The 19,165-nt window shown below is 42.7% G+C and overlaps 3 protein-coding genes across 7 annotated transcripts in view; 2 read left to right on the top strand and 1 right to left on the bottom strand.

The window, feature by feature from the left end:
• ENTPD5 (ectonucleoside triphosphate diphosphohydrolase 5 (inactive)) overlaps window positions 1-4,872 on the top strand; it is a 30,304-nt gene extending 25,432 nt beyond the window's left edge. The window contains exon 15 of one of the 2 annotated variants that reach the window (XR_012043175.1): window positions 4,460-4,872. The gene's annotated coding sequence lies outside the window, so the exon portion shown is untranslated. Of the gene's footprint in view, window positions 1-1,366; window positions 1,499-4,459 lie in introns of those variants that run through there. The other variant, XR_012043176.1, reaches the window with a different exon arrangement.
• Window positions 37-9,466, bottom strand: COQ6 (coenzyme Q6, monooxygenase). Its single transcript, XM_072865892.1, has 12 exons — window positions 9,283-9,466; window positions 7,461-7,595; window positions 6,691-6,749; window positions 5,442-5,565; window positions 4,866-4,996; window positions 4,392-4,499; window positions 4,227-4,289; window positions 3,803-3,910; window positions 3,189-3,391; window positions 1,943-2,058; window positions 1,359-1,525; window positions 37-200 (listed from the first exon to the last, which is right to left on the bottom strand). The coding sequence occupies exons 1-12, from the start codon at window positions 9,443-9,445 to the stop codon at window positions 171-173; spliced, it is 1,407 nt and encodes a 468-aa protein (XP_072721993.1). The 5' UTR covers window positions 9,446-9,466; the 3' UTR covers window positions 37-170.
• FAM161B (FAM161 centrosomal protein B) lies at window positions 9,454-18,317 on the top strand. 4 transcript variants are annotated; one of them, XM_072865884.1, is made up of 9 exons: window positions 9,482-9,747; window positions 9,831-10,037; window positions 11,220-11,782; window positions 13,524-13,861; window positions 14,256-14,383; window positions 14,678-14,845; window positions 15,340-15,439; window positions 16,868-16,998; window positions 17,243-18,315. In XM_072865884.1, the coding sequence occupies exons 2-9, from the start codon at window positions 9,901-9,903 to the stop codon at window positions 17,331-17,333; spliced, it is 1,656 nt and encodes a 551-aa protein (XP_072721985.1). In that variant the 5' UTR covers window positions 9,482-9,747; window positions 9,831-9,900; the 3' UTR covers window positions 17,334-18,315. The 4 variants fall into 4 exon arrangements, with proteins under 4 accessions (XP_072721983.1, XP_072721982.1, XP_072721985.1 ...); XM_072865883.1 differs by having other exon boundaries at window positions 9,608-9,703; XM_072865882.1 differs by having other exon boundaries at window positions 9,454-10,037; window positions 17,181-18,317.
• Window positions 18,318-19,165: the final 848 nt, after the last annotated feature.

Raw genomic sequence — 19,165 nt, 5'->3', positions numbered from 1 at the left:
AGCAGATGAGACAGAACTTTCACATAAACCAGTGGATGATGCAGTACACAGCTCAATCCCTCAGTTTTATTGTTAAATTAAAGTAACACAATTCAAAGATTCCAGTCAGTCACAATCCTTATAAGGGCAATGCATTCACTGGCAAGCTGCTGTTCCAAACTGACAACAGATCACTTGCTGGCAAAAGCCATGATTTGCTCCTAAAAGAGGGGAAGAAAAAGATAAGTCATTAATAAACTGGTAATAAGCATACATTCTAGAAAGCAGCTATAGTCTCCTTCCCTTTATATATATGGACAATAGTTCTTTGTCAGCCTTTTTAGCCAAGTGCAGAGCACCTATCCCTGTACGCTAGAAAATTAAAGTTGCAGCATTCCTTTCCCTCCTGAGTAGCACAAAACAGAGGTGTTACCAACAGGTTCTATGCTCAGAAAAGAGGTCTTCATTTGGTTTTCTGCTTTAAACAGAGAAGCAGAAAAAAAAAATTCTGAGCACTGAAGCAGCAGCATAGTCTTCTTTTTAGTGCAACTAATGAAGACACCCTGCCAGTGGCAGCTACTACACCTTAGGAGTTTACTGCTCTTCAACTCAGGTAGCATCCTAACTGTGACCATAACACAAAGGAAACAGGCCACCTGTGTTTAATAGGAAGAAGTGACTTGATTTCTGGAATAAAACATTCAAATCCAGAAATGAGGAGTCTAATTTGAGGGTGCTTGGGAGCTTTGAGGGCAGGTGGCTTAAGGAACCTCATGAAAATCCAGCAACTAGATCAAGATGGTGCAGAGTTTAGGCAGATAGGCTGCAAATAGAGGGTCTGTGTTTAAGACTGAACCTCCTCACAACTGCCTTCCTCAGGTAATTTCCATTATAGAGACTTTCACTTCTGCCACAAGGGAACTATTTCACAAGGCAAAACAGCCCAGAAACAGATAACTCTTTTCAGCTGCACACCACATCTGTCAAGTCACCTGATGTCTTATTCTTATTGAAGCTGTCTTCATAGGGCTGGTTTTTCACAGTGCATTTCTGGAATGTAGTTCAAGGTTCCACATTTTAATTCCATAGCAAAATAAAGCCAAAGACTTCTAGTGACTTCTAACCTTTAACTACTGATACAGAGTATAGACCCTTAGATCCTCATCTTCCTTTGTGCTGCAGGAGAAACCATTACTACTGAGCCATCAGTTATTTAGGAACTCCTCAGGCTCATTCAGGACACAAAACCTCCGTTTGAACAAGCAGCATTTTCCAACCAAAAATGTTTCATTTAAAAGAAAAAAACCTCCGCAGCTTGTGTATGTTTCACAAATAGTTCTGGACTCTTCCTATGGCCCTCACTAAAGTGAGATTCTTACTTTGACAGGAGGCAGGGCATTTGTTGCTTGCAATCCCCACGTCCTCAGCAACACCAAGGGAGCCAGCCTCGTGGAGTAAAGCCTCTTTAGCACATCAGTAGCAGCTATCAAGGAGACATTGTGCCTCTGACGTTCTGTCTCAAACTTTAAGAGATGTCTTAAGGAGCCTAGAAGAGATAATTGAATGCTTATATTAAAATTTACTTGCCACAAAAGAATTGTGCATCTTATCTATATAGCAGTCTCCACTGACAACTGAAAACACAGAAAAAGGACAGAGAAATGGCCCATCTTAAGAAAGGCCTCCTTCCATCAGCTAGTGGTCTTCATCTCACCACTGCAGAAGTGTTTTTTTTTTAAAGCAGCTTTAAGATTTGTGGGATGGAAACTGCACCCAAAAATCTTTAACTGCTCCCCAACCAATGGACATCAGAACAGTTTTGCTTCAAAAGTGCTTGTGCCTTTCAAACACAAGATAGCAGCATGCTTCACCTGCAAACAGAGATAATGCTTGTCCTGATGTTAGCAGCAAAGGCCTGTAAGACTAATCATCTTATTGCCACTTCATTGTCTTGGATCCTTACCCAGATCGCTCCCATTGAAGGCTGCTGCACTGAGGTGATGGGCTAAACATGCAATATCACCGAAGCCAAGGTTTACACCTTGTCCTGCAAGTGGGTGGACTCTGTGCGCTGCATCCCTGGAGCAAGAGAAGACAGAAATTTATATCCCTTCTTGAAGAAAGCCATAATGGCTGACAAACCCCAAAAGGGATCAGTATAGCACTCTTCACCTTGTTACAATGAACACCACCTTACAGCAAGCATATACGCTTTATCCAGTACCTCCTTGCATGCTATGCTGAACTACCTGACTGCCTCTCCAGTTGTAAGAAGCAAGACAAAGGGGAGGTAACAAAAAGCAATTCTGAAAGGAAAAATTATAAAGAGGTAACTAGCCAAAGTCCTCTCTCAGATCGTGTGTGGAACAGGCCTTAATGTTTTTGTAAGTGACCTCACACAACAGGAGGTATATCATTGGCACATTTCACAAACACAAAGTAGACAGACATCACAAATACAAAGGAGAAGTGGGACATCATTCAATAAAAACAAAATCAAGTTCTTTTATGAGCAGACTTATCTGTAAAGGACAAAGCCAGACATATTGATAAGGGAGTCTTAAAGTTAGAGAAGTGAAATAAAGTTTGGGTATGGAACGCAAGATCATGCACTTTAAAAAGCTATAAAGCACAGAGTGCTCCCAAGCACAGAGTGGCTCACAAGTTGGAAAGATGAAAAGTATCTGAAGTGTAATACGGCACCCAAGAATTACTATAAACTACCAGTGCATTGCAGCATCGGCGGAGAAAAAAGTACATGCAACCTTAGAATGTAAAAGATGAGATATTTTCCTATTTCTATAGACCACCGTACAAAAGCCTATGACATCACATCTGAAATAATTTGTAAGTTTTGTCACTTGTGTTCAAGAAAGGCGAGTTTAAAACTCGAACTGGTACACAGAATGGCTGCTACAATGTTTGGGGAAGTACAGGTCCAGCACGAGATACTAGATTGTTTCGCTGGACTACACAAACCAGAAAAGGGAAATAATTATCTCGCAATTTGCATAGAAAGCACACACAATGGACAGAGAGCTAGTCATACAAAAGGACTTTGTTGGCACAAGAGCACATGGTACAAACTGGGCCTGGATAAAGTTGAACTGAAACTAAATTATTTCTAACCACCTAATTTGTTGACTGGGAGTCACTATTTCTAACCACAGGCCACCCACTCACACAAGGGCTACCACTGGGGACCTTACCCGATAAGAGCCACGCGGTGCTGGACATACTCTGTCGCATGCCCCATTCCAAGGGGGAACATGGCTCGGCTCTCTGGATCTACTTTAGCAATGCTTGGGGGCAGCTGACGGACTGCAGTCCCTGAGGGTTTCAGGAGTGAAATAGCAGATCGAAACATGGCCCCAGCAGTGTCAATGAAGTCAGAGTGGTTTACATTGCTCCACTGAAAAAACAAACAAGTCTTTAGATGTAAACCCAAACTAGACGTATAAAAGAATCCAGTTTAAAAAAATCTGAATGAGGACCAAATACTGAATTTTAACCACCTAGACAAAACTATACAGTAGAAGAAACTATCTTCATCATTTTAGGACATACAAGTTTCCAACTAGGATGAGCCTACCCTTCCCACCTTTTGGAAATTTAGTTCAACTTCTTCTGTGACTTTCAGAACTAACCTAATTCAGTCCCAAGGGGTCATCCTTTCTTTGATAAGTGCCTTTTTAATATCCTCCTCACCAGAAGAAGGAACTTGAGAATCCACCTCTCCCATTACTGTCCTTTAAGCTGTAGGGTTCCATTGTATTTCTCATGATTGCAACAGCCCCATACCCGCCACAAGGCTGATACTCACAAAGGCAGAGTTGATGCTATCCACAAAACTCTCCTCATCCATAGCGAGAAGTTCCGATGCGTGTTCATGAGATGTAGACCAGACCAGAGAGCTGGCAGTGTCAGACAGCTAGTTTAAGAGAATGTCAAGGGTAAGTATCAAGAGAAAAAGCAGCAGAAGTAAACAATCAGTGCAAAGATTTCCCCATTGCCCTGCCCCACACCAGTCCCTCTGCACATTACTCTTCCAGCCCAACTTGCTACAAGTGGGAAATTCCAAGAATAAAGTGAGAGGGCAGGAGAGGAAAACAAATGCAATAACTGAAAAGTAAAGGGCAGATGGACAAATTCTAAGAACCAACACAGAAAGGCACAGACAGAAATAAAGTTACTAGAAAAGAACAGACTAAAAAAAATAAAAATACAGAAACCACAAGTCATCTTACCGGAAGAAGTGCAATTGGTCCTGTGGGAAGGAACCTCTGCCATGCTACATTATTGTCTGTGGCCTACAGTGGAAAGAAGCAAGTGGGCAGTTACGAACTAGTGACCTAGATCACCTGCTTAAGCTGTTCTGCTGCTTATGGGAGAGTCAATTAGCAGAATTTCACCTCAGACAAATGAAGAGTTGCCACCACAGCTGACTGGTCATACTGATGCTCAATGTTCTTAATTTCAGCTTCCTTCCGAACTACAGAGTTATGACCATCCGCACCAATCTGCAAAACAAAGAGATACAAAGCAACATCTTCAGCAGCTCCTAAGAAAGCCAATATTCCAGTCTACAAACCACAGCCTGCATGTACACATTCTTTGTTTATTCCAAAAAAAAAAAAAAAAATTCTGCAAAAAAACCAGAAGAAGTGGCCCCTTCTGCTCTTGTCCAATTCAGCACAGTCTTCTTGCATCAGGTGCAGAAAAGCCTATGCCCTGTGTCCCATAGCATCTCTGACAGAGTTAGCCACTCACCTCACTCAAGCCCTCCACGTGGGTGGAGCGGCACACACGGAATCAGAACCAAATCCAGTGGAAAGGACTTGGGCAAGAGATGACGCCTGATCAACAGAAATAAAAAGTTTAGTTACCAGCAGTTTGGTCTGAAGTCTGCGTCCATCAGATAACGCAATTTGGACCCAAGGGCTTGTGTCACAGCTGTGAGAGGGAAGGGGCCAGGTATACCCGACTGCTCTGCTCCCGTAGAAAACCTCCACCTGGTCTGATGGGAACACAAAGTACTATGGTCACAGCATGATACAGACATGAAAAAAGGAAACATCGCTACAACAGCAAAGGCCACGCACATCTTAATGGCACCCTAAGAGATGACGCTACAATTTTCAAGGCACCCTGAAAGAACAGATCTGGCCAACCCTTTGTCACTGCAAGGCCTGCTCTGGATAGTAAGCTACAGATCTTTTCATTAAGTCTATTTTTGGAGAGACTATGTTCTGGAGAACTACATATACAACTGTTTTCTGGCTGTGTAGCCTTCGGAAGACAGATTTCTCCCTCCCGACCCCAACTCAAGAAGCTGCCTATGTCTCAGAGTTACTTGTTGGATGAATTATCTTTCTCCCTCTCATAACTTAGTGCACACAACAGAAAGCAAGTAACTGAAAGCTCTCTGCAGGAAATAAAATATTAAAGAAGTTGTCCACTACCTGCTACTGCATCTAACTGTTTTGTGAGAGCAGACATAATGACATCATTCTCCACTATGTAACCCATGTCATCTAAGTCATCTTTCTCAAAAACGATCATGGCTTCTGAACAAGCATCCCACACCTACAAAGAAAAAATACATTACATGAAGCTACATGATAAATAAGTGCTGTTGCTTTACAGGGACTATGAATGCATCCATCTTGACAGCAAAAGGATGCGGCAATCTAGAAATACAGAACTAGAGGAAACATCCTGGATTACTGTCCATTCCCAGCTACTAAAGTACATCACGTAATTCGTTTCATACAATGATCTAGCTTCACCTCAAAAACTAATTGCAAAGAAAGTTTTTTATCCCTACTTTCCTGTTACATAATTAACATATAAAGCTACCCTACCACCTTGTTGTGGGTTAACCCCGCCAGGCAGCTCAGCGCCACAAAGCCGCTCGCTCATTCCCCCGCAGCAGGATGGGGGAGAGAATCGTAAGGGTAAAAGTGAGAAAACTCGTGGGTTGAGATAAAGTCAGTTTAACAGGTAAAGCAAAAGCTGCACGTGCAAGCAAAGCAAAGCAAGGAATTCATTCACTACTTCCCATCGGCAGGCAGGCGTTCAGCCATCTCCAGGAAAGCAGGGCTCCATCATGCATAACGGTTACTTGGGAAGACAATGGCCATCACTCCGAACACTCCCCCTTCCTCCTTCTTCCCCCAGCTTTATATGCTGAGCATGACGTCATATGGTATGGAATATACCTGTGGTCAGCTGGGGTCAGCTGTCCTGGCTGTGTCCCCTCCCAGCCCCTTGTGCACCCCCAGCCTACTTGCTGGCAGGGCAGTGTGAGAAGCAGAAAAGGCCTTGACTCTGTGTAAGCACTGCTCAGCAGTAATGAAAACATCCCTGTGTTATCAACAGTTTTCATCACAAATCCAAAACATAGCCCCATACAAGCTACTATGAAGAAAATTAACTCTATCCCAATACACCTTTACCTTTATTTCCTGACTAGTACCCATGCCTCAATATCTACAGCTTCCATTAGGAATCAACCTTTCATCCTGTAACATCAAGACTCTGAGGACAGGTATTCCTGAGTGGACTGCTACCCCCAAAAAAGTAACAGGAATCATCATAAGCATGACCTGCCCTTTGCCAAAGAAAAAACCTTTGGATCATTAATGTAAGTACTTCTGCGAATTCAGAGTGGACAGACACATAGTATATTTGCAGCCCTACGTAAGGCACCTGCATTCGCCGGAACGGTTTGAGTCTCAGGCTGCAGACATGATCCCAGGCACCAAAACCTAAAAGAGAGAAAGGACACAAATGCATGAAGATGCAGGTTCACATGTGACACTGAGACCCAAACAAAACTGAAGCTCGCTCCACACTCTCCTCCTCCCTCCCTGACTATCAATGCCCAGACTCTGCTTGCACCATCCCTAGACAGGGCCAGGTCTGCCTCAATATTTTCACGGCTCCAGCATCACATTATTTTACTGTTAACACAAGCCAGTAGAAAAGAAACAAGAGCTTTCCATAAACGCTGTGACTTAACAGTCAACTCTCACTGTCCTGTCACTGAGTAATAAAACAGACACAGAAACGCACGGCCATCATTTACAACATTTCTTTCTCCATAAGGAATCAAGGCTCAAATCTGTCTTTAAAGTGAAAATTAATCAGAAGTGAGTTAGCAGACTACACAGCACTAAGTACATGCTTCTTTTGTGAACAGAACACTCCAGATGCTATAGAGAGCACCTTACAACCTTTCACTAGCCTAACGTCACAAATATTTATATAACAAATCAGACCAAGGTACCAGCACACAGATCCCTGTTATCAAGAGAAGCCTGATTTAATCACAGTTCAGCATATAGAATACTAAGAGACAAAGGCAAATAATTCCATTGAGTTTAGGATGAAAGCAGCACATGCTCAAAGGGGTTTTGTTTAAACAAAACCAGCTCAAATATACCGTTAAAAATGCAAACAATAAAAATTATACTTACTGCTTAGGAGGGTTGCTGATCCTGGGGAGATGGAACTGACCCTGTTACTGTAATTGTCTGGCATGCGATCATATTCTTTCCTAGGACCAGCCTCCAGCAAAGCAATCTTCTTATCGTGGAAGTGGATATCATGCCCTAAAATAAGCAAATATATGCTTTGTTCCAGTGCTCCTGCCAAAAACCTCATTTCTTATTTCTGTATCAGTAACGCCTATACATTTTTGTAATAAGATAGAGTAGATGCAAAAAATAAAGAAACGCATTTACAATACAGGTTTTGACTAGGCAGGTAAACTTTTGTATTTTAAAGCTTTGTGACTACGATCCTGTTACTGAGACTGGCAACCCGTTTGCAGTTAAAGCAAGGATTAAACATTTTCTTTTTGTACAAAGTTTACATTTTTGTACAAATTTGTGCATATTTTATTATGAAAGTTCATTATTGAAGTATTAACAAGTGAAATCTGCACTGTTTACTGCAAGCACAGAACACACTTTTCAGAGCTTAAACGTAAATTCACTAATTAGAACAAGAGATAAAAATAAAACTTCTATGATACTTAGCAACTACATTTATGTTTTCTTTATCCTTATATTCTGACAGTGGAATACCACAGGCAGTTTAGACTTTAACTTTCAGTTAAAGAGAACTGAAAAAAAGCAAAGGGATGACTCAAGTAAAGAGTAAATCACACTAGAGCTGAATTAGCCACGCTTGTTGCATCTGACCACTATGGCTGCAGAAGGTACCGAGACCAGAAATGGTGTCCTTATAACATCCAGAGTTTACTACTCCAGCAGTCCTAATAACAGCAGTATCTTGAACATATTTTCTAGATTCTGCGTAACATAAGCTCATCTCTTGAAAGGTCCCAAACCTGCATGTTAGCCTTGGATATCAGTGCTGCAGGGGATCCTTATGCTGTCTCAACTCCACTGTGGTCTTCTTTAACAATACAAGCAGAACAATAAGTTTGCAAGGTAAACCTTTATACTTGCAAAGCACTTATTGCTTAGGACCTTTGCTCTTTTGCTCTTTTTTGCACTATTTTCTTTAGGCTTCTGTCACTGTGACACCCTTCTGAATCAACCTTGCAAATAAAGCAGCAGCCAGTACTCTCAGGATCTCTAGTGATGCAAACCAAGCACAAATCCATTTTAACTTGGTATTCCAGTGTTTAAAATACCAGGTTAGAGAATGAAACTTAGGATCAGAAAAGCATTTTCAGCTATGGCTGAAATCATCCATCAGTGACTGAAGTGTGACCATGTTTGACAGAAATACTACAAGCACTCTACAGAATTCAAAGTAATGGCTACATTAAAAAAATATATAACTAGCATAAGGCTCATCATAGCAATCAGGTATCCAAACAGCTTTAGCGCTGTTACAAGAAGATGCGGGAACAAGGAAATTCCACAACAGGATCTTGAACGTTCAGATCCTAAATGGCAACCACATAGTTATCTCACACTGTCACCAACAGGGATTAATAATTAAGGTCGACTTATGAAAATATGCAATATTCCACACACGGAAACATGAAGCTTTTGGGAAAACTCCCAGTTTTAAGTTTTTGTGCAACCGGTGAGACAGACAGCGAGGGCAGCGGGACAGAAAACCCGCGACTCCTTGCACTCACAAAACACGGTGCGGGAGGCCCAAAGGCCTCCGAGACCTCACACCACCGCGGCAGGGGCAGGAGGGAGAGACCGCCGCCGGCCGTGAGGCCGTGACTGCAGTCCCCGCGGGGACGGCGACGGGCCGGGCCGACGGCACCTGCGACGCCGCCCGGAGCGGGCGAGAAGGTCACAGCCTTACCCAGCACGGCGGCCATAGCGCTCCCGACCATACCCCCGCCCGACACCACCACGTCGTAGAGCGGCGCGGCGGCGGCGGCGACAGACCGGAGCGGAGCCCGCGGACCGACCCATAGCCGCCCACCGAGCGGAGCCAGCAGCCCCCGACGGCACACAGCCGCCATCACTGCGGAAGTGACGACACACCAACCACCTCCGAGCGGAAGTCGCTCCAGGAAACCATGACAACGCAGCCTGCCTGGGGGCGGGTACTACATGAAACAACTCTTCCCGAGCACCAATGAGCAAGCGGCGGCAAGCTGTCCGTCTTGGGGTCTGATTGGCTGCTGAGGCCAAAGAGGAGGGCCTAGAGCGCTGCCGACTTCTCTGATTGGCGGGAGCCGGGATTGGTGCCGTTGGAGGGCTGAGGCGGCGGCCTGCAGGTGAGGGAACCGGCCCGGCCTCGGCGCTCGCGGCTGGGGCTGAGGTAGAGCCGAGAGCGCCGAGGCCGGGCATGGAGGTTGGGGTCGCACCCCCGAAACGAGCATTTCTCGATTTTTTTTCTTCTAGGTGGCACGGCATTCCCTCAGGCCGTGTAACGGACCAACTCCGGGCGAGGAGCTGGGAGCAGCCTCTCAGGATGGGAGGCCGGCGTTCTCCTTTAGAACTGGGCTTAGAGTCCCAGGGTGACCTCGGGGTATCCGAAGAGCATGAGGAGCTTGAGGGTTTCAGGCAGGAGGCGGCAGTGCTGCGTGACAAGCTGTGGGAGGCTCTCAGGTAGGATGGTACCTGGTAAGGATGGCAAAATGGCGCAGGGGATTACTGCTGCTTCTGACCAGTGACAAGGTGGAGCGTGAGGTTCCTAGGTGCATGTGTATAGTACCAACATGCTGGCCACAAGCGTATTCACAGATGGGAGTATGGGGCCAACAGGTGCCCACGTAAGCAGCATTCACATAAAACATGAACAGCACAAATCCTGTTCCTGCTCGTCAGCTAGTCACGCTTAAATTTGCTAGCAGATCACGCATGTTTCTATCCAGCGTCCAGTCTTCAGAGCTGTGGCATCTCCAACATCTAGCTCTTAGACCTCTTGTCTTTGTGGTTAGTCCAGCTTGAAGTTCACTAGTAGATCACACACACACATGCTCTTACAAAGGAAAGAGTTTATGAAGAAGAACAGACTGCAGCAATCACCAGGCAAGTGTATTGACCAGGAGCCTGTTTACACATGATTGGCACCTTCTGTTTCCCCCCTTTTTCCCGTTTTCCTGTTCTTGGTCCACCCTGATGCACCTTGATCCTTCCTTTTACCTGCATTTATTCCTTCCCTAAATATCTCATAAGTTTTACTCAGTTTCACAATTACCCTCAAACATCCTGTGAGAAGTTTGCTATTTCAATGAGACCCATGATAGTCTTGGGTTTTTTTCTTATCATCAATTATATGGTCTTATCAGCTACAAAGTTTCCAGCTGAACCTCTTAAGAGTTGCTCTAAAGCAGTTCCTTGCAATGGCCCTTCCATCAGCATCTTGGGAATTCTGGTGTTTGGTACTGTTCATTAGGATTTGTGTATCTGTGTGCTTAATTTATTGCCTTGCCTGCATTTGTCTTTTATGTCGAGTAGCTATTAGCCAGATATCCCTAAAGTTGGAAATTTCTGGTTTACTTGTGGCCTTTCTGGCAATAGAGTACTAGCAGCATAATAAATTGTATTACAAAGCCAAGTAGGCATAACTGCCATTTTATACATGGAAAACGGAAAACAAGCAAAGCTCTGCTCATGAACTTTGATAGCAAAGCAAAATGTAGAGCCTGAGAACAATAAGCCCTAGGCCTGTCTTTGAACGACCAGCTCAGCCTACGGTGTCTTTCTCTTATCAACAGTGTCTCCCTTCTTTTAATTCTCTTTTTTAATAATTTCCCTTATTTCCCCTTCATAATGTCTTTGTCTTAGTCGTACATCTGGTAACAAAAGGCAGTCCAGTTCTTTGATCGACCTCACCTCGGACAGTACCTGGGATCAGCAAAAGCCTCACTTGTTTCCTACGTCCTGCTTGAGGCCAAAAAGCACTTCATCTCCCTGGATTCCTTCCATCACCATCCCTCAGCCCTTCGAAATGACACTGCGGGAAGCTCGCAAAAAGTCCCAGTTGATGAAGTCATACATGTTTCTTGAACTAGACAAACAGAGAGACAAAAGACAAAGCCAGGACGAAGCTGAATGTCAGAAACAATTCCGGGCACACCCTGTACCTGCCCATGTGTTTTTGCCCCTTTATCAGGAAATAATGGAGCAGAATGAGATTCGCAGGCAAATAGCAACACAGAAAAGAAAGGAGCTGCTACTTTCAACCCAGCGGCCCTTCAGTTTCCTGGAGAAGGAGGAGAAAAAGAAAGAAGCTATCAGACAAAACTTCCTGGCAGCAGCAACCCCAAATGAGAGCTCCAAACAGAAGCAAGCCAGTAAAAAAGTTCCTAAATCTACTTACGATCCACTTCTTGGAGATAAACTCAAAGGTAAAATGCCAAGGCTCTTCCTGTAAAAACAAATCCCTGCTGTCCCCGCTGTCTCCATGCCAGGAGGTAGGATCATGGCCCATAGGGCGTTACTTGGAGTATAAAGCCAGTATCATTACATCCCCTGGTGTTGTCTAGTCTCCTGTGTATCACTGGTCATTACATTTCATCTAGGTACCCTTACAGTAGAGTGTCCTAAATTTAGTAGTCTTGTATCAGTGTCAGCAGCAGGAGTTCTGTACCACTCCCCAGCAGACATGGGTACATTGATCTCTTCAGAGAGATTTCCATACCCTTTTTACTGGAAATCGTGACACTTTGGGAATCCTTCCCTGCACTGGATTCCATACCTTTGGTTATGCTAAAGGAATGTAGATGATTTGTGGCACAAACTTGAACACAGATGTAGTGCCAGAAGCGTCCAAGGTCCATGCAGCATCTTGGAACTGACAATTTTACTCCCACCCAAGTGATCTGTGCTGCACAGGACGCCTAGGAGAAAAATATTTCCTGAGCTGAAATCAGGCAATTAGTTTGGTTCTAAATGATAGTGCAGTAGTCCAGTCTCTCCTGCCATTCTCTGATGTTTTCAGTTACCTTCCCACTCGCTCTTCCACCTTCTTATTAAGTGCTAAAACAGGGGAATTGTAGGTGCCAGGACCATTCTAGTCAGAGGGACAGCCAAGGAAATTTTCGTGATGCTCACTTTCTTCCAGATGGCTTAAGTCCCCACAGTTGTGAGTTCGAAGTAAGCGATACAGACTTCATGCTTGAATATAGGAACTAAACCAGTCCTTTATAATCCTCATTGCTTTTCTCACCCTTTCTTTTTTTCCACTGTTTCCCACTGATTTCTTCTTGAGTATACACCAGTTCAGTTTTCTTCAGAAAACATTCTGTTGTGGTGTGCTAAACTAAATAGACTAGAAAGGTAAAAGAGCAAAGGACAAGCCGTTGTTCTGTTTCTATCTGGTATATGAGAAGGGAGGAGGAATGAACATTTCGTACCTCAGTCAATGCAAACTTGTACCTAGACTCAAAAAAAGTCTTATTTTGCAAACAGCAGTATTGATTTTTTTCTAAAAGAAAAAAAAAATCCCACAGCCAACTGTTTGTCTGCATTTTCTCAAATATTTAGTGCTGCACAGGAAAGGAGTCAGTTTGACACTATACCCTGAAACACATTCTTTCTATGCAAAGTTTGTCACAGAAGTCACAAGACATGATCCATCCACCAAATGCTCCTTACTTAAAATCTTTTCCATAGACAAACACTGCTGGATATTACATAGAAAAGCCATCATCCGTTACAAGTATATTTGAACAGGCCGTTTGGATCGCACAGTCAACATAATGACTTGAAGTCCCATATGAAAAGTAGAACCTTGATTAACACAACACATCTGCAAGACAAAGGGCATGAGTTATCTGGTGCCCCTAAGAACAGGAATAGGAGGAGAAGGCCTGTTCAGTAACTTACTCTGATAAATGGAAGACATATCTAGAGATTAATGAGAGATTCTCTACTATGTTTTTTCTGGTATCTTTGAATTTTTTTCCCTGGCAGGCAGAGGAGAGAGAGGCTGGAAAGTGGGGAAAGAGAACACAGGATGTCTGGTCTCTCCTGTACATGTAGCTGCCTTCATAGAGAAAAGTTTAGAGTTGTGCAGTGGCGATTTTTGTCAGTGTGCAGTGGCCTTTTATGTCACTCATTCTCATTGCTTTGCTTTTGATTCATTAGAAGCTGAAATCTACAGAGAAATCCGCATTCAAATGAGAGCCAAGGATTTGCTTGAGAGCTCTGTAGCTCTTATAGACACTAGCAACTGTCGGAGGGAGCCTCAGTCCCGAACTGCCACTAAAACTAAGCAGGAGAGACTTGGCTTCTTGCAGGACAAAAGTTTCAGCTTCAAGCCAAGGATTAATCCAACAATACCGGATTTTGAAGGACTTTACTGGGCATTTCAGAGGGAAGCAGTAAGGAGACAAGAAATCAAAGAGGCAACTCGTAATAAGCCATTCAAGCTAAGAACCTCCAATCTCCGTGGCAGGCAGAGGCAGGCTAATGAAAAGATAAAGGTGAGATGACTGGATATTTCTGTGGTACTGCTTTCTCTGATCAAGATAGCAACTTCTTAAATTTATATCATTTATTTATGGATGGTTAATGTCCTGTGACCTCTGCCCTTGTCTTGGGAGTACTGCAGAATTCTAGGAGAAACCAGAGAACAAAATTCTACACAAAGAGATAAGCTATGACAGCTAAGGCTCAGCCACCCTTCCATACTCCTGATCATGTCTCCTTCCTCTCATCCCTCAGCCCCACTCCATGTAAATCCCTGCTGATGGAAGAGAGAAGAATGAGTGCATTGCCCACATGCCCCAGCTGTTCTCTTTGGTAGACAAAGAACAGAGGAGATTCTGGACTGTGAACAAATAAATACACTGAATGAAGTTCCTTTTTTTTTTTCAGGATTCTCAGCAACTTTCCAAGGTTTCAGTGCAAAAGTGTCATTCTCTGACCGGACTTTCCTCTCTCTCTTCCAACACCCTTCCAGTGCATATTACAGATGCAACTAGAAAAAGGGAATCTGCTATTAGGTAAGTAGAAAAGCTTGTCTACAAAACCATACACCAATTAATGACCAAAATGGAGGAAAAAAAGTCAGTGTTTTCCCTCATCATGTCAACTACATCAGCAATACTTTTCCTAAATGTTTCTCTGTCTTCTTCCTTTGCTAATTCTTGCCCTGCCTCCCAGTTGATTTGGGAGCTGCACGCTTGTATGTCGTGAAATTTTGCTTTTCTCCTTAGAGGACTACAAAAGTGAAACTCCCCGCTAGCATGTAGTCTAGCAGTCTTAAGTGAGCTCATTAATAACTTTTTTCTATATAGATACTCCCAAGATAGCAAAAAGGAAGGGGACAAAGAAGGAATTTATTGGCTGGAGAAACAGAAAAAGAAATGTCAAGCTATCCAGAAGTCAGTGAACAGCCGAGCAAAAGCCCTGGATCCGCATAAAAGTCTGGAGGAAACACACAAGGAGAAGTCAAAACAGAACTGGTCAGTATCCTATTCTGCACAGAAATAACCATTTGCTCTACTAACTGGGGATCATCAGATAATTCTTTAGGAGGAATTTGGTCAAGAACATTCCTAGCCCAGCTTTTTTGGCTGTCATACCCATTCCACATTCATTTGGATTTCTTGACAATTCCACACTACTCTTCCCATACAGAAGAGTTTCCTTTAGATTAACATTTGTAGAAACTAATTTGTACAAATAGGCCAACTGAAATGTATAACTTGGTAAAGAACACATAAGACAAGGTTTTCTAAAAACGTGAACGCTGGTTCTCTGCCTACACTCCAGTAGTAAAGCTTTGCTAATGGGTCCATAACTTGCCAGCAGTAGCAGTGTTTTGTCCAGCACTTGGAATCAAGACAATTACCAGAGCTATTTAAAGGACAATTCTCTATTTAATTGAGAATTCCTTGTTCCTGATCAGCTAGAGTCAGAAGGAACCTGTATTATACAGGGAACTTTTCCATTTCAGGCAAAATATGAGAGAGAGAACAAAGGAATACAGAAAGGAGCTGGAAGAAATGCAGCTGCGAGTCAAGAACAGACCATACCTCTTTGAACAGGTCACCAAGGTAACTGGCCAAAGTTCCAGAGTGTTTCTGGGCGACAGGACACATTGTCTTTCATTTAAGACGGGCATTAAGAAATCTAGTCTCAAGTTAATTCACGGATAAGAAGGTGCAAATGGTTGCATAGTCTCTTGACTACACTCAAAATAACACCTGGAAGGCCACCCAAGTGTAATTTAAATTCCTTCCCACCACTTGAAAAAACACTCAGACTTATTTCTTGGTTGTAGAGCTTTCCAGTCCCTAGTATATATTGCAATCAAAATACATGGTCTGATCAAAATTAAGGCCTTATCACACCAGAAATTATATGAATACCTATTTTGCACCTGAATACCATAGCCTACAGTCTAGAATTTTTAAACTTTTTTTCTTAAAACCCTCTCCAGTTGAGCACTTTTTCTTTGTACCTCTAGTGCTACTAGAAAAACATTAATGACAGTTATGTCGCTTATATCACCTGCAAGCTCTGCTGTCTGGGGTTGTGTTCAGCACATCTCATCCATCACACAGTACCATCTGCAGATCTATATTGCACTTGTGGTGTAGATACAATCTTTACTCTCTACAAAGTATCTTTTTCCCTGGGTTTTCTCTTTCAGTTCTGTCTCCTTGCAGGGATGATACCTGGTTAGAGACATAGTGAAATACATTGACAATATGCTGATTTAAGATTTCTCAATAGAAAGTACCCTCCTGGGTCAGACTTTCTGTTCAGGTGAGTGGTTAATGGAGGCAGAGAATACATTTGTATGATAAATATTGGTAACATTTCTGTTTGCCAGGTTGGTGAGAATTCACCAGTATCGATAGCATTCACTCATGTTGAGACAAGATTTCTATCCTTCCACATAGAACACCTTAATCTTTAGGAACTGGCCAGTCCCTCTGGAAAACCATCATCTCAGACTACATTAATTTGCAAGGTTTATTTGGAGGCAGTGAGGATATAGGATCCAGGATGCTTGGTTTTCAGTTTCTTGAAGATGAGCTGATATGAAGCTGTTTCACAGGTGCTCTCCATTCATTGAACTCCACTGGCATGAGTGCTTACAAATTACAAGCAAACATGCTTCCAGAACTTCTCACAACCCTTCTTTGCACATATTCTCAATTTGAGTGTCAGAGTCAGGACTCGGACACAAGTATGGTAGGCTGGTGGGACTGGAATGCTGTAGAAACAGGAGAACAGAAGAAGGAAGAAAAAAAGAACAGAAGCAGGAAAAGGTGAGCTCTAGCTTTGAGAGATGCGAGACATTCTCCTAGTATTCAGTTTTGGTACTGTGCTGTATGGATGACAAAAATTCTGGATGCAGACTTTGCTGTCCTCTTGTTCTCATTAGGAGTGTCAGTCATGAACTTTAAAACAACTTGACCATTATGAGGAAGCCCCAGTTCTACGTGCTTACTGTTTAAGTTTTGATTTCATAGCATGATGCTCGTCAAGGAGCAGAACGTCGCTACAGACGCACCCTCCAGCAGGTTGGGCTAAGTGAAGAATTTGTAAGGAAAAAAGGGAAAGATGCCACTGACTTGCTGGAAGAAGAATCTGACATTCACAGGTAATAAAACCAATGCAATACAGCTCCTTTGCCTTTGAGTAGAAATATTTTCCTTGTTCATGAAAGCGTTCCAGTTTGTATCATCTAGTGCAGGCAAAATTAAATCAACTTCACTCCTCTTATTAAGCATCATGGTTTCTCTGTCTTAACTCCTATGACTGCACTCTATTTCTTATGCATAGGGCAAAGCAGCAAGTAAGTGCTGCAAACCATTTCCAGTATTAGACAATCACTATTTCTGCAGAGCACCCAAGCCTCAGGGTGAAAAGGACAACTGTACTGTACAGGAAGGAGAACCTCAAGAGGAACAGAGCGGAAAGGAAATGGCAACATGAGATCTAGCAGAAGAATCCATCGATCATCTCTTGATTTTTTAAATTCAAGATTCTCCAGGTTAATCCTTGGGAACTTTCTGGTTTAGGCTGACACCTAAGAATTGCGCTGGGGTAAGTGAGATGTGAGAACTTAGTAAAGGAAAAAAAGACCAACTGTTTTTTAGAGCATGTCTTGTCCAACCCAGCAAACCCTGCAGCCTTCCTCAGTCTTCACAAGTGTTCCATGTGAGCCGTTTCTCTTTCTTTAACGGGCAACAAAACAAGTTAAAAAGGTTGAAGCGCTATCTTTGGATAAAAGTAGATACAAAAGATTGAAGAGGTACATCTTCTAATGTCAGCTCCTTGTGTTCATGCCACAGAAGCACACAGAAAGGGGAGAACACTTCTCAGTGTGCTAAACCTTGGTTTACACATATATGTGGTAGAATGCTTTTAAACAAGGTATTTCTAAAAAAAAAAAAAATTGCACGATTTGACCTACCTTGGGAGAAGACTCAGAGGGAAGTCCTTCTCTGGCGTTAACTCTTCATTCACTCATTACCAGCTCTGCTCCTTCCATTAGGAAGAAGCAAGAGTCTTTCTATATTAAAATATCTCCCATACTTCATTATTTGAAACCGTTTTAACATCTTACCAATTTAGTTAATTAATTTGGCCTGATTGATAAACAACCAAAATTATGAAGAAGGTTGTAATTAATCAATGCATCACTTTGGATTGCTGTTGTCCTAATTCTACAATTACTGTGGTATCAAAGATGGACTTTGGTGGAAGAAAGATTAGGTATTACCTGTCGGCATGTTGCACTCAAATGCCTGGGGCATCTTAAATGGTATAGTTCACACATTAGTGGTCTTCCTTTACCTGACAGTAATAATGATCTCAAAAATACAAACCCTTACCACCTGGAATGTTTTCTGAGAATTATGATATCAAAGCACTTTGAGATTAAAAGATTTTAAATGGCTATCAATGTTTCTGCATTGTCCAATTTCTTTATCAGTCTTGTCCTCACTTTTTAAATGGAAGCTGTGTCTCTTTTCATCTTCATTACCTCAATCCATTTCTCCTTACACTGTAACAACAAAACGCCATCATCAAATCAGAAATACAGTACCTGTAAGAGCTACCACATTAGATAAAGATAGAAAACTGAGATCATGACATTTTTGATCATACCAAGTACTAGATCCAAGAACTTATGGCCCTGGGGTTTCAGGCTGCTATGTTACACTTCCACAGAGATCAATTCATGCTGATATATAGCTGAATGCATTGGGTTGCAGCAGTCCTCCTTATCCAAAGACCCAAAGAATCTCCAACAAATCTAAGTGTAAGCTTGCATTTTTCCTTTTTTCCTCCTTTTCCAGTTGAAGAGCTTTCTACGCAATGCATCTGCTGAGTGCTGTGTCACAGACTGAAGTGCAGCCCTTCACTAAAGAAATTCTCAACAGGCTGGAAATACTTCCTTCACTGTAGAGGCTTTCCACACTGAGAAGAGGCTTAAGCACCTGGGAGGGTTCAGGGAAGGCTGTTATCAGTGTACCATTTTCTACACAGGTTTAATGGTGTAGGACACACAAAGGCTGTTCTTTCTCCTGTATCCCCTGGAAAAGAGCAGTGATGTAATCGTATTGTCACCATGCCTTGTCACGTTGAAAGAGGAAGGAAAGAGGATTTCTTTCATGGTCCAAGTCTGTTGTCTAAAGCCCATTTGGCTTGTATGGATATATCTGGAGCAGTGGGAGGGAAATTTTAATACATACATTTTAAGGGGTATTTACTAAAATTGTTTGCTGCTTTCCATAATACTACTTGATGATGCTGGAAAA

The sequence above is a fragment of the Ciconia boyciana genome, chromosome 6 (genome assembly GCF_034638445.1).
Source record: "Ciconia boyciana chromosome 6, ASM3463844v1, whole genome shotgun sequence".
Lineage (NCBI taxonomy): Eukaryota > Metazoa > Chordata > Aves > Ciconiiformes > Ciconiidae > Ciconia > Ciconia boyciana.
Note: the sequence above shows the minus strand (reverse complement) of the source record. Positions and strands in the feature narration are given on the sequence as shown.

Coding starts and splice junctions, on each gene's coding strand:
- COQ6 (XM_072865892.1), bottom strand. CDS start 9,445: ATGGCGGCTGTGTGCCGTCGGGGGCTGCTGGCTCCGCTCGGTGGGCGG. Junction 5,566..6,690: donor AACCGTTCCGGCGAATGCAG/GTGCCTTACGTA, acceptor TTTTCTTTGTAG/GTGTGGGATGCTTGTTCAGA. Junction 1,526..1,942: donor CTTCAATGGGAGCGATCTGG/GTAAGGATCCAA, acceptor TATCTCTTCTAG/GCTCCTTAAGACATCTCTTA.
- FAM161B (XM_072865881.1), top strand. CDS start 9,775: ATGGAGGTTGGGGTCGCACCCCCGAAACGAGCATTTCTCGATTTTTTT. Junction 10,038..11,219: donor AAGCTGTGGGAGGCTCTCAG/GTAGGATGGTAC, acceptor TCTTTGTCTTAG/TCGTACATCTGGTAACAAAA. Junction 13,862..14,255: donor AGGCTAATGAAAAGATAAAG/GTGAGATGACTG, acceptor TTTTTTTTTCAG/GATTCTCAGCAACTTTCCAA.